The 15,300-nt window shown below is 41.8% G+C and overlaps 1 protein-coding gene across 1 annotated transcript in view; it reads left to right on the forward strand.

Annotated features, from left to right (window-relative positions):
- The first annotated feature begins 448 nt into the window (after positions 1-448).
- The window catches only part of GTF2B (general transcription factor IIB), a 33,073-nt gene continuing 18,221 nt past the window's right edge, over positions 449-15,300 (forward strand). The window contains exons 1-2 of the mRNA XM_035121360.2: positions 449-545; positions 7,664-7,770. Coding sequence (XP_034977251.1) covers positions 529-545; positions 7,664-7,770 — 124 coding nt within the window. The 5' untranslated portion in view covers positions 449-528. The remainder of the gene's footprint in view (positions 546-7,663; positions 7,771-15,300) is intronic.

The following is a 15,300-nucleotide window of genomic DNA, read 5'->3' on the forward strand; positions in this document are numbered from 1 at the left end:
AACATTTAGGAAAAATAAATGTGACATACAAGACACAAAACTCATGTCCGGAGGAAGCGATGCTGCCGTTCATCGTTCTATGGGCGCAGCCAGGATTTTTGTTAGTTGTGTATTGAGGGGCATCTTCTTTTAGGGGACCCGTCAAAGTTAGGAGATCGCCCTGAAAAATATAGCAGGTAGCCTCGGCCTTTTCCCCTTTGCCATATTTCAAAGGGCAAAAAAGAGGACATATTTACCACCACCTACTTTTAACTGGATCGCTAGAACGACTCTACCCATGGAAAAGAGGTGGCGTCCTGGGAAAAGAGGACCTATGGCGACCCTATCACCGCCTCCCATCATAGCAAAGACCCACCCACGTACTCTTCCCTCGTCTTTGAGCTTCGCCGCGAAAGCGAACGCTTTGTTGTCCCGCTAGGCTCCCCGTAGCCACGGCCTCGACAAAGCCCCGCCTACCGAGGCGTCGAAAGCATAAAAGCCCATCGGCCCGCCCCGGCCGCCCAGCCGCGCGCAAGGGAAGGAAGGAAGATGGCTTCCACCAGCCGGTCAGTAGCACAAGTTGCCGGGCGCTTCTCTAGACATAGGAAAGCAGGGAAAAGGGTAGAGGGGCGCGTCCGGGCTCGGGGTGGCGGGGGCAGAAGGGGAGGCGGCCTGAGAAGGCGCAGCCTCGCCGCGGCTTGGGCTCCTCTGAGGGGGAAGGTAGGCCCGCCGCCTCCAGTTGCCCTATCCGGTCTCCCTTTACCTCGCTCTCCGGCCGCCTCAGCTTTGGCGGCGGCCTTCTCCGCGGGGCCTTCGGTTTTTCCTTCTCAGCCCACTCCCGCCTTCGCCGTCAAGGATACGCGGCTCGCTTTCCAGACGCTCCGGTGGCCTCAGGTGGTGGAGGAGCGGCTTGGGACGCCTTAGGCCACCTGCGCTTCTTCGCCGACCCCATTTAAACGGGCCGTGCGTCGGAAGCATTTCCCTGCCCCCCCCGGGATTCTGGGAACTGTAGTTCGCCCACCGCAGAGCTACAGTTCCCAGCATTCTGAACACCTTTCTTCCCCACTCCCTCCATATGGCGTGTAGGCAGCTTTTGACTTCCCCACCAAAACCATGTAAATTGCTATGCCACAATCCAAATTAATTTTTATCATTGCCACGCTGAATTTAGTTTTGTACAATTTTGTTTTCTCCCCAGAACTGGTTTCCCAGAAATGGCCCTTCCCCCAAAGTTGATGGGCATTCCCATTCAAATGGTGGGCGTGTGCCATGTCATGCTTATAATATTTTTTTTTATTTTGTTAACTGTGTGTTTTATATTTGACTTCACTTAGCAATGTTTTCTTTTGAAATGTTTGGGATTTTTTGGTTAAAAATGTATTCTGTAGTTGATCTCCTTTGTAACATTTTATTTTGAAATCTTTAAGATAATACTTCAGTTTCCTGTTCATTGTATGTTGTTTTTACTATATACTTTATATTTGACTGTCTTCAATAATGCTTAATTCTGGATTGTTTTAATGTGCTGTAAACGGCTTTGAGATTTTTCTTAAAAATATGTTGGCACCCATGGGCATAGCCAAGAGGGGTCAGGAAGGGGCAGCTGCCCCCCAATCAATAAAATACATAGCAAACTGAGGTTCTGTCCCCGCCCTAACAAAAGGCCCAACAAAAATCCTGGCTACGCTCATGTTGGCACCCCGATTCTTTGCCAATACAGTACCGGGAAGGATGCAGTAAAGCTGTGGGGCTGGGCAGGCACACCTCAGTAGACCTGGGTGAAATCTGGTGGGCATGCTGGGAGCAAGGCTGATGCTTAGTCCTCCAGGTGTTGCTGAGTTACAACTCACATCTGGAAGGCCATAGGTTAGCCACTCCTGCTAAGGGGAGTTCCCAGGATAGCCAGCTGACCTTGGGATGGGACCTCCTTAGCTTGCAGCTTGTTCAGCAGGAACTGGGAGATAAACCTGCTAATGTTTTTAATATGGAGCTCAATTCATAGGGACAGCAGCTGGCATCTCCAAAGAGAGTCCTTGCTTCACCTGGAGCCGTGCTCTGGGTGGCTGCACCTGATTTCTAGGCCTCATGTTTCTGCGTTGAGGAAATCGCTTGTTTGCGTGACGGCTCTTTGGCAGAGTTGGAAATTCACCCTCAAGGTATTTCTATAGGCAGAGTATATGCAAATGTTTGTTGTAACATTAGGATCTAAAGTTGCTTTTGTAATAAGTTTTTGGGGAAGCAATTGTGTGAGCAGAACTGTTTTAGGTCCTGTCTGTATGCTGTCTGTCGGGGTCTCCAACTCTTGCAACATCCTACTGTTCTTTTTTCTATTGTTTTGTCAGAAGAGATGTTTATATTGTACATATTGTAATCCTGCATTGTAATGCTTTGTTTTGAAGTTGGATAAGGTTTGGAGGGATGAGAGGAAGTTTGGGATTGCTTTATTAATTTTGTTCAGGTTGACATTTTAAAATCCAGTGTGTTCGGAGTGAAGGCTGGCCTCATCAGATATGCTTAGAAGGATCTTTCTGGCTCCTTGCAATCCTCTTCTGTGAGACAGGAGACAGACTGTTCAGTTGCACACCCATGAAAGTTCTCTGTTGGGCAACATTGACTACTTAGACTTTCTTTCCAGATTTGCAATTGTCCTAGATTAGTAATGTGATATGCAATTGGCCTAGATTAGTAATGTGAAACAGATCATTTTGTACATGGAGTTCACTTACTAATTTACTCACATTGTCACTATCTGCAACAACTAGTGCTAAATGGTGTGGCCAAATGATATTTTTACCTCTAGCAGATTGGGTTGGCTCTCTTTTCCTGTGCCTGCTCTACCAGTTTGTTGTCTGGTGTATATACAACTTGTGATTATGAGCTTAGAAACATGAAGGCTGTTACATTTTTTTAGTGCTTATTCCAAAGCATTGTGCATGATACAGGTAAGTGCAGGAAATCCAAAATTAAAGCAGGCCCCTCAACCACCCCCCAAATGATAATATAAGGCCCTTGGACTGAAACACTTTAACCAGCAGGTGGCAACTTTATTGGAACAGTGGGCAGATTTTGATTTCAGAGGAAGTGGTGCCATGGGGTTGTGGCATAACACAAAATTTGAAGATATCCTCTTCGCAGCCCCCTCCCCAGCCAATGCTGCTTCTAGGCTTTTCTTTTTTCAAGATGAAACCCTGAACAAGGTGAAGAAGGTACAGATGGAAGTGTATGGGTAATTGGGTATATCCCCCAGCCTTTCCAGTAGGCATTTTTAACACACACACACACACATACACAGGCTCTGAACAGGATGAATAAAATGTTCACTGCCAGCTCCATCTGGCTGCAGGGATATTGCTCACTGCTCTTCTCCCCCATCAGACTTCTTCTTTTTAAACCCAAGACCCTGAGCAGGGTCCTCCTGCTAGCTCCAGCTGCCCACCGGGAACAAAGGCCTGAATGTGCTGAGATATTCTTGCCACTCCTTCCTTTTCGCCACAACCCACTGTCAGACTTGAAATTGAAGAGAAAAAGTCCTTGAAAAGTGCCTTCTGTCATTTCCAGCTGACTGGCGGGCAACAGGTCTGAGCAAACATTTTGACAGTGTCCTGGTTGCCTTGGGGATACCAAGGAAGGCTCCTGACTTAATTGTTTTATGCCACGGTTTCTGTTTTCTCCCTTTAACAAACCAATTACTTCAAGTCTTCCTTGAACCATACAATTCTATTTATTTACTTTCCGTAAGACTGCTTTCTTCCCTTCTCACTTCCTAAAGAGCATCTTGTTTAGATAATTTTTGAGCTTATTATAGACTACCGCAAAGGAAGATAAATGCTGTGTTTAGGTTAGTTAAAACAATTTACATGATAGTAGCTGTAAGTTTGAGTCAGTCTGACCTTGAGGAAAGTAGGCTACTGTTTAAATATGTTTGAATGAAACATTTCCTAAATTGACACTCTGTAGCATAAATATTGCACTATGCTTAAGAGCAGTATTGCAACAAGAGTTTGCTGGGAGCCATTGAGTTGACAAATTTGTTATGTTGTTACAGACTTATCTGAAAGCTTGGCCCATTTTTAAACTGCAGTATGTAGAAAAGAAAACCTCTGAGTTGGAATCTATTTTGGAAGGGAATTAAAAGGCAACCAGCAGCCATGCCTTCCACAAAACATGTTGTTGTTGTTTAGTCGTTTAGTCGTGTCCGACTCTTCGTGACCCCATGGACCATAGCACGCCAGGCACTCCTGTCTTGCACTGCCTCCCGCAGTTTGGTCAAACTCATGTTCGTAGCTTCGAGAACACTGTCCAACCATCTCGTCCTCTGTCGTCCCCTTCTCCTAGTGCCCTCAATCTTTCCCAACATCAGGGTCTTTTCCAAGGATTCTTCTCTTCTCATGAGGTGGCCAAAGTATTGGAGCCTCAGCTTCACGATCTGTCCTTCCAGGGAGCACTCAGGGCTGATTTCCTTAAGAATAGATAGGTTTGATCTTCTAGCAGTCCATGGGACTCTCAAGAGTCTCCTCCAGCACCATAATTCAAAAGCATCAATTCTTCGACGATCAGCCTTCTTTATGGTCCAGCTCTCACTTCCATACATCACTACTGGGAAAACCATAGCTTTAACTATACGGACCTTTGTCGGCAAAGTGATGTCTCTGCTTTTTAAGATGCTGTCTAGGTTTGTCATTGCTTTTCTCCCAAGAAGCAGGCGTCTTTTAATTTCGTGACTGCTGTCACCATCTGCAGTGATCAAGGAGCCCAAGAAAGTAAAATCTCTCACTGCCTCCATTTCTTCCCCTTCTATTTGCCAGGAGGTGATGGGACCAGTGGCCATGATCTTGGTTTTTTTGATGTTGAGCTTCAGACCATATTTTGCGCTCTCCTCTTTCACCCTCATTAAAAGGTTCTTTAATTCCTCCTCGCTTTCTGCCATCAAGGTTGTGTCATCTGCATATCTGAGGTTGTTGATATTTCTTCCGGCAATCTTAATTCCGGCTTGGGATTCATCTAGTCCAGCCTTTCGCATGATGAATTCTGCATATAAGTTAAATAAGCAGGGAGACAATATACAACCTTGTCGTACTCCTTTCCCAATTTTGAACCAATCAGTTGTTCCATATCCAGTTCTAACTGTAGCTTCTTGTCCCACATAGAGATTTCTCAGGAGACAGATGAGGTGATCAGGCACTCCCATTTCTTTAAGAACTTGCCATAGTTTGCTGTGGTCGACACAGTCAAAGGCTTTTGCATAGTCAATGAAGCAGAAGTAGACGTTTTTCTGGAACTCTCTAGCTTTCTCCATAATCCAGCGTATGTTTGCTATTTGGTCTCTGGTTCCTCTGCCCTTTCGAAATCCAGCTTGCACTTCTGGGAGTTCTCGGTCCACATACTGCCTAAGCCTGCCTTGTAGAATTTTAAGCATAACCTTGCTAGCGTGTGAAATGAGCGCAATTGTGCGGTAGTTGGAGCATTCTTTGGCACTGCCCTTCTTTGGAATTGGGATGTAGACTGATCTTCTCCAATCCTCTGGCCATTGCTGAGTTTTCCAAACTTGCTGGCATATTGGGTGTAGCACCTTAACAGCATCATCTTTTAAAATTTTAAATAGTTCAGCTGGAATATCATCACTTCCACTGGCCTTGTTATTAGCAATGCTTTCTAAGGCCCATTTGACTTCACTCTCCAAGATGTCTGGCTCAAGGTCAGCAACCACACTACCTGGGGTGTATGAGACCTCCATATCTTTCTGGTATAATTCCTCTGTGTATTCTTGCCACCTCTTCTTGATGTCTTCTGCTTCTGTTAGGTCCTTACCACTTTTGTCCTTGATTATGGTAACAAAACATATCTTTGGTTATAAGACAATATTTGTATTGTTTAGCCGTAGACCATCACAAGGCAATATTCAGAACAAATATATAGCATTAAAGCCAACCACAGGCATGACAAGAATGCCCAATTATCCCTTATTGAACTTAAAACAGCAACAACAAAAGCACCACCATAGTACTGTATACATACATATAGGTCAAATAGCTCTTATATTAACATTAACCAATCTAATTTACACCCTGCTAATGTGCTTTTAAGTTCATAAATACAGAGGATTGGATATTCAACATGTTTTGACATCTATATGACTCACTCACGTGCTAAGTGGGAATGTATTTAGCATATTTGTTTTAAATAATAGTTGCGCTCCTGCTTCGTGCTCATCTACTTCATGATAGCCATTTTAAGAACAGAGAATGTGGTTTTGTGCGAAGAAGCTTCTGTTCAAAGTTTAGAAAGAAAATTCCACTGGGCACGTTGTAGCAATCTGGATTTCTTGTCTGGTGAACTTGCATTTTTTTATGGTACTGTATAACCATTACAGGGAGGTATCCCTGGGCTTTTTTTCACCCAGAATTCACCGGAACTGAGTTTTGCTATCTCTTTGGTGCGTTCTGGCACCTCTGTAGTGTTGCGCCACAGCAGCATGGCACTTGGGGCTTTGTGACAGGCTGCGGGCAGCACAGCGCTCTGTGTTGTGCTGGAGGCTCAACAACTTTGGCTGGGTGCTCCCCCCTAAAAAAGGACAAGTTCCTGCACCTCTTTTTCTAGAAAAACAGTCCTGAAGTTTTGGTCTGTTGCTTTTGTTACAAGTTGACCACAGTGGTATGTGGCCACATAACAGATTTGTCAAGGTGAATGGCTAGCTACAATAGTTGATATTACTAAGCATACTGTAGTTGGGATATCAATTTCAGGGCTATTTCTGTCTTTGAGGCAAACAGATTTGTCACCAATTTCATGCCATGTTTATCAGCTTCTTTCAAATCACCAAGGAAGTAATTGCATACATAACATAGGGGGGTAAAGGGGACCCCTGACCATTAGGTCCAGTCGTGACCGACTCTGGGGTTGCGCGCTCATCTCGCATTATTGGCCGAGGGAGCCGGTGTATAGCTTCCAGGTCATGTGGCCAGCATGACAAAGCCGCTTCTGGCAAACCAGAGCAGCACATGGAAATGCCGTTTACCTTCCCGCTGTAGCGGTTCCTATTTATCTACTTGCATTTTGACGTGCTTTCGAACTGCTAGGTTGGCAGGAGCTGGGACCAAGCAACGGGAGCTCACCCCGTCACAGGGATTCGAACCGCCGACCTTCTGATCAGCAAGCCCTAGGCTCAGTGGTTTAACCACAGCAAATTATATCCTGTCATGTCACATTTTGAGTTTCATTTAAAACTCCAAAAGCATTCTAACGCTTTTTACAAGGTCACTAGAAATTAGTAAAACTTCAAATATTTTGCATGATCAACATGAATTAGGATAATGTTTTCCACTTGAAATAAATGCTGCTTATCAGTTATTTTGTAATCCTCCATATTTGTTAAAATGAGGTCTAATAGGGTTTTCATAATATGCCTGTCTTCCCTTTAGCATTTTCCCCTTACATAACTTATTTTCTAAATTGCATAAAATATAATGGTAAGTGGTCTACACCTATTCAAGTGTATTTTTATGTCTGTGAACTATGTGCATACATATTTGTTTAAAATAAAGGACTCATTGAAGGCAGTGACTTAGTTGGAAGTGTTTCTCCCATAAGCTTCAAACGGCTTACACTTATTCACAAACTTTTCATAAACACGGTTTTTAATGTGAGTTGTCACACAAAGCTAAAATATATCGCATTTGTTTTCAAGGGTGGATGTGCTGCCAAGAGTGACATGTCCAAACCATCCAGATTCCATTTTGGTGGAAGATTACAGAGCTGGAGATATGATCTGTCCAGAATGTGGACTAGTCGTAGGTGAGCAATTTTACAGTAGTTGTATATCTTACTTTAAATATTTTATGTTATTTTATTGTTTTTATAATAATATTTATTATGTTATTAAATGCCAAAAGATTGCATGAAAAGCTTCAGTCAACACATTTACTTCTGTAACAAATCCTTGAGAAGTCTTTGCCACGTAGAAACCAACAGCTTGGTAACCTACAGATGTCTATGCAGATGCTTCCTGTTACTTAGTCACCATAGATAACTGTCCAGTCATATTTTTTTCTGGTTTACCAAAAACATGGCAGACATTCTGAACTTCTCTGTATTTTACCCATATGTCACCTCTTGCACACTGACCCCAAAAAAAGACTAGCCACAAAAGCTTCCTACCTATTACGAGCATAAAGTCTCAGACTCTGCACAGTTTTGGAAACAGTCAGGTGTTAACTGATCTCTCAGTTGTGCGGGGTGTGGTTCCTCACAGGCCATTCTTTGTGGTGCCCTCAGAAGCTCCCTCTTGAGTTTTCAGGTATGGATATCATATTTTAAGAAACGAACAGGTGTTGGTCAGCTCCAATTCCCACCATCTCTGACCACTGGTGTTGCTGACTGGGGGTGATAGGAATTACAGTCCAATAACATCTGGAGGGCATAATATTTGGTTACTCCTGCTCTAGGTGGTGCAGAATCTGGTTGCTGTGAACCAACCAGACATAATGAAATGATAACTACATCTTCATAACTTTTAAAGACTTGAGCCATCACGAAATCAGTAGAGTACAACATCCTGGCCAAATTTCAAAAACAGTGCTCTACATTCTGACACAGCTTAACGTGTGAAGAAGTGGATTTGCCAGTTAGAATGAATTTTAGATTTGGGGTTTCCACAGACATCAGACCTCTTGGAAATAAGGTGGTGAAAGTGGCTAGAGAATATGAATTAATATTTTTTCCCCTATTCTCTATAAAGTGTTGTTTTAATATAGAAATGGTGGTCTGTGGCCCCTGAAAGTATTTTCTAGTTTCTTAATATTGACTGTGTGCTTCCTGTTTCCACTTCAAGGTTTCCACTTAAAGAAGGAAACTGATAAAATTTTGGTAAGTTAAACTCCATGAGAAAAGAATAAATTCCTTGCTACTAGTGAGTAGTAATATATTTAAATTTATGTCTGGCCCATCCTCCCAAAATTGCTAAGGGTCACAAACACAAAAAAGGCAATTGAAATTTTTTAAAAAGCGTATTTTAAACATCTAAAAACAATTGCATACCTTCACAGCTAATTATTCAAAGGTTGCCAGGAACAGTATCTTTCAATCATCAAAAGTCTGGATCGGCAGGGATGTTTCTAAATTCCTCCCGAATATACATAATGAAGTAGAGAGGCAAAGTTCACCAGAGAGAACACTCCATAAATGAGGAACTGCCACTGGGAAGGCCCTGTTAAGGGACAATGCCACCTGGGCAGCAGCCTGTTGTGGATCCTCTAATAGGGCCTTCCCTGCCTACCATAGGGCTTGAGACGTATGGAGGAAGATGCTCTTTTAGGTGCTTCCAAGCTGTTTAGGGCTTTGTATGTAGTACTAACCACTTGAATTGGGCCCAGTAGGTAACTATCAGCCAGTGCAGAACTGGTATCCACATGGTTCCATTATAGCAGCAACATTCTGCACTAGCTGCAGCCTCCAGACCTTCAAGGGCAGCCCCATGTAACAGTAATCCAGTTGGTAGCTCACCAGTGCTGAGTGTCAGTCTACCCCAGGCCAGGAGCAGCTGTAGCTGCCAATCGTGTGTGCAGTGCATGGTACTTGGAAACAATTTTAACTGTTGCTATACTAAATTTGCTTGGGTGTGACTCCGCCTACCCTGCACTTTTAGGAGATGACATCACGATCATTTTTGCTTACTGATATTGCCTCATGAGCATTACACGTTGTAGTTGTTTACTTCAGTACTGTATATAAGCAAGGAGTTGACGTGGTAACTCTTAGGGTGATAATGGGAGCATGGCTTGCTGTGCTAGTAGAGCTCTGATTGGTTGTTGCATTTAATAACCACCTGTGTGCTCACCTGTAAATACAGGTTGCTGAACCAAATCTGCATGTGGAATTATGAGACCTATGGCTAATCTGTGGCCCTTCAGATGATGATGTTGACCAGTGGTCAGGGAATTGTCCCAGTGACCTGGTTAGCCACCCATGATGCAGTGGTTGAGTCTGATCAGGCAAATCCTTGGCTCAAATCCCATATCCATCACTTAGGTGGGTATAAGCAAGCACTGATCTTCCTGCAGTAAGGGATAACACTGGCATGTCATACAGGACTTCTGAGAATGTATGTGAAGTGCTGTGGAGACTCTCAAGCAGGAGAATGCCAAAGGCGGATTTGAATCTACTGGCAGAACTGTGCTTTGCAGCACTTTCTGACTATTGTTCAATAGCAGTAATTGATGTCCTTCTTCTACCAGAGAGCATCTGCTGGATACTCTTCTTTTCTACAGATGAGCCACCGCTTGCACCTGAGTGTGGTTGGTAAATCTTGGGATTTTAATAGAAAGCAAAGTAAATCTTGAAAGCCTCAATTTATTCCACCCACTACTCTAAAAGAACTATATTAATGTGCATCAGAAGTGGGTTGAGTTTATAAGTATGTATAACTAAGTATTCTTTGGTAAGGGCGTTCTTTAAACTTAATAGCAATTATCTGTTTGTACGAGTTGGTTTTTCTTGGTCTCTCTCCATGCTTCTCCTATTTAAATGTCACTTTCATTTTCAACATCCGTTCAGTTCATTATCCGAATGAGAAAACTGACACTGCCAAACAGAACTTCCTCTTCTAATCCTGGCACAAAATTAATGACTGATGACATACGTAGGTTTCATCCAGGCCTCCGTTGGCTTTTTAGAATTATTTTTCATTTCACTTTTCAGAGAAATACTGTATCCCAAAGTGGTGGTAGTCAATGTGGCAGGCCCTTCCCTGAGGCTTATCAAAACACACCTACACACACAACACTAAACAGAAGTCAAGGGAGAAGGTAGAGGAGGGAGGTCAGAACAATGCCTGAACAAGCTGTATGCCAATAAGCATTTATATCTAGTGAGGACCAGGGGTGTTCTTCTGTTGCTTGTGTATATGTGCTGTAAGGGACCCAGCAGCCCTTTTACCTCTGGCTGTTGTGCGTATACCAAGCTCCCTGCTGCTTCTTTTCCCTAGGTCAATGGATAGTTTTCCTTCTTACCATCATGTTCCTTCTTAGAGGAGTTGCAAGTGCCTTTAGTCCCTTGACAGATGGCAGAGTTCAGAGTGCTCTTCCCCTCACCTCTCGTGTGTTTGAACACAATTTATTAGATGCTTAAAGCATTAGTACCGTAGCAACTTAACATAAGGAAAGGCCACCCTGTAATGGTAGAGCACATTCTTTTTATCTGGTCCAGGGTTAAGTCTCTGGCACCTGCAGTTAAATAAAATTTAGATGGTAGAGCTTGAGTTATCCCCTTCAGTTGTATTACTCAGTTCTGGCCTAGATACTGACATTGGATTTGTGTGGGTGCACTTCTGGGAAGTTAGAAGCTCAAAAGGAACTGCTGCCTCTTCTGCTTGAGAATTCCATTTTTGTAGTTTGTTGGTGTGTGAGAGAAAATGATGCATTATGTTCTGTGTTTCTAATCCCAGTGTTGAATTCATATTCCAGACTGCAGATCCTCTTGTGCAGCAACAAGCTGTTTGCAATTGTTCACGTGCTCACCTATGAAACAGATTATTGGTTTGGGTTGTGATGGGTGGCTGGGGACAAAAGCTTAGAAAGGCTAAAAAGAGGAGCCAACGTTCAAACTGGGAAACTTTTAAAAGAAACCTTTGAGGTGTGAAACTGAACTGTAGACAAAATAAAAAAAAAAAATCCCTTCCAGTAGCACCTTAGAGACCAACAAAGTTTGTCATTACTATGAGCTATCGTGTGCATGCACACTTCTTCAGACCCAAAAGCTCATACCAATGACAAACTTAGTTGGTCTCTAAGGTGCTACTGGAATGAATTTTTTTTTTCGTTTCGACTACGGCAGACCAACATGGCTACCTACCTGTAACTTGAACTGTAGACGGTTACTTCTTTGCAGAAAACTCTAATGAAACAAAAGAGAGAGAGCATTTTATAGTTTACCATATGTAACTTTACCATTTATGGTTTGTATAATTGTTACTAGCAATTTTAAATGAAATATTATAAAACTTTAGAAACAAACCAAAATGTAAAGTTGATGTCTTAGAACCTTTACTTTTGAAGAGAAGGTCTGGTCATTTCACCAGTCACTAGATGGCAGCACATTACCTAATTAACAATTAGGACAAGTTCCATTGGATTGTGTGCTCCTGTTTTAATGTTCCTAGAACCTTGTGCACTGTTTATGTAGCAAAAAGTTAAACAAAATGCCAACACATCAATCCATAATACAGAATTCTAACTTGCTGTCTTAATGCTGTCCTCTGATTGGTATCTGTATCACAGAACTTTACAATTGCAGAAGTAACTAGCTATCCAATTCTTTCTGTTCTGGGTAACAGTTTTGTTCAGAGCTAAATTTCTCTTCCGTGATCACTTAGATTCATGAAAATATGGTTTGATTTTTCTTTTCTGCCATGCATTTAAACAAATTCCCCCCCCCCCTGTGTTTAGGATTTCAGATTTCTGTTCTAAATATTGTTAACATATTCAGTTGCAGTTCATGTGAAGTTTTCTTAATAATCACTTAAGTTTTGGCCTCTTGGTATACAAAAGCCTTCTATAGGTAAAATAAAATTCTTGCTGGCTTACTAGTAGATTAAGAAATCTGGAATACGCTGGGCAGAAACTGAAAAAAAGGTGGAGTTGTGTCCTGGCCCATGATGACAGTTGTTTCTGAATTTAACTTCATTTAACAATCTGTTTAAGATTGTATTTTTTAATAAGCAACTCTAGCAGCATCTCAAAAGTTATGGTTCCTTTTGTGTTGTATTATGAGTGGCTGGGTGCTGTAGGTGTATATATGATTTTGATACTGATATTAGCAAGGCTAACTTTCCTTTGAAAATGCTAGGATGTTTTTAAGAGATAGAAGTGTGTTTTATTCATTTAAAGCACTTACTGGTATGAATAAACTTTCGAGACTGAGAACAGATTAATCATATACTTCTCTAAACAAAGAACCCTAAAGTAGTAATAAAAGTAGTACAGTACATGAAGAGAGATGTCTTCACCTTATAGCAAGAGAACACCAGTAGCTGAGGACTGAGCAGCAGTAGCCACAGAATAATATAAAGCCAATTGTGACTTTTTGTACTGCTGCACTTCAAGCGCACATCTAAAAACAGGCACTCTTCTCCACATTTGCCACTTTGTATGTTGCCCCATATGCATCTTGTGTGTGTTGAAGACACAGGGATGCTCATTATATTTGTACTTAATCCAAATATATTTCCATATTATTACTTGAGGGAGATGAGTAAAAGGGCAACTCCGTGAAAGCAGTTTCTTTCCCCTCTGGAAGAGTGCCATCCTCTTTGATAAAGTAAATTAAAATCTCGATTTGAAATTGCCCCTGACTCTTCAACCTGGATGACTCACTGACATTTCAAGATCAACATGCTCAAAATAGAATGTCTTGGCTATCTTCCAACCCCCCCCCATCCCTATCAATACTATCCAGCTTCTTTGCCCAGGCACTTAGCCTTGTGTTCTCCCCCCCCTTTCCTGCAGAATTCATTTATTGCCGAACCCTAACTCCTCTCTCTTAACAGCATTGCCAATATCTGTCCTTTCAATCTCTACTTCTAATGCTCTGCTTCATGTTGTTTTCTTCTTGGCTGTTGCTACTTCCTATTCTCTGGCCACTTTTAATCACACTTTGATTTCCTTCCCCCTCTCGGAAGCTCCTGCCTTGCTGACTGCATCAACGTTCTGACACCTCCATTAGTTCTCTCCAGCAAGGTCCCTTCTCCTTTGAACCGTTACAACCTTTTTTTTTGTTTTCCATTCCTCTTCATAGCTTTGCTCTTCTCTCTCATTATGTCTAGGTTTGAAACATAAGACATAAAACTATTTCTGTCTCTCTACTGCTTGGGGTACTATGCAGTTTATGTGGCACCTATATGGCCTTTGGTCTCTTCAATCATAGTTTCTTTTTTTAAGAAATACCATCAGTAAAAAAATAATGATTTAACAATATTTGAAAAATCCCTGAAGAATACCCACCAGCAGCAGTAGCTGGGACAACTGGAATGAACTGATGGGCTTTGTAGTTAGTTTTGTAGGTGATACCTTTTTTTTAGATAGAATGCACACCTTCTGTTGCAACTGTGTTTTCATTTCTTTCTAGATTCTCACAGATAATTTTCTCTACCATGATAAAAAAAATTTGAACCATTAGTGTGCTGCCTAAATATATTTGGTATATGACACTGAATAGTTCATCTCGGGGATACATTCCTTCCCCCTTTGCCAGAGTTGGCAGCGACAAAACAGTCTTTTCATTAAAGCAGGAATGGCGCATAATTCACAAGAGGGCAGATCCCTTTTGTGAGTCATATAGGTCATTCCCACTTGTGTGGAAAAATCTTACATCATTGCTGTGCTCACTGTTCTATTTATACAACACCAGAATTTCAAGTACATTTTGCTTTTTTTAGATGCAGTAAATAGTAACCAGACTGTTAGGCCTTAGAAGGAACAATGCTTAATCAAATATTTACATAGAGGCCAAAAGAGGAAAATGCTTTCTCCTATTTTAAACTTATATGGGGGAATAATGGCTCCCTGCCTTCATTGCCATACATGCTGTGTTCACTTTTTAAAAAGATAATCTTACTCCTGATTGATCCTTAAAAAAAATTCCTGCAGACATGTAAGAGCAAAGAATAACATCTCAAATATGGTTCAAGAGTTTCACTATTTGCCCCCCTCCCCATTCCTATCCCATCGATCCTCTTTTACAGGTCTCTGTCATTATGTTTCTGTTCCAGGTTCAAAATAATGCCCTCTTGACAATCAATAGTTATTTAATTCGTCTTCTCAAATATTTGCAGCTGTTATCCTTTGGAAACTTTGTGCTGTAGTTTAAAGCATTAAGTTGAACACCTCTGCACTAGATTTTATACACATTGGGGGATCAAAAAATAAGAGTATTCTCTTTATTCCAATTGCCCATAAACATTCTCAGCTGTGTGGCTCTAATGTGCAGCTTCTGTAACATAAGGGTGGGTAGATTTCTAAGATTTGCCATCTCAAACCATTAACAGGAGAAAATTACGACACGGAGCAATATGAAGGTAGCCAAGCAATCTGCTATCACAGTATTCAGGCCTCCCTTGGATAGAGATCATAAAGCAGTAGTATACATCTCCTTAATGACACTGTAAGCAACCAGTATGATCAGTTTCAGTTAATTGTTTCTCTAAAGTCTCATCTACTAGGGGAAGCCCTTTCTGAGTCATAATTTGGAAAATAGCTGCTACTTCATGAAGCTTGTTGCTTTGGCATACTTAAGGCTTATGAAATCACGACTATATCTGGATTCTTTTCTAAT

The sequence above is a fragment of the Zootoca vivipara genome, chromosome 7 (genome assembly GCF_963506605.1).
Source record: "Zootoca vivipara chromosome 7, rZooViv1.1, whole genome shotgun sequence".
Taxonomy (NCBI): domain Eukaryota; kingdom Metazoa; phylum Chordata; class Lepidosauria; order Squamata; family Lacertidae; genus Zootoca; species Zootoca vivipara.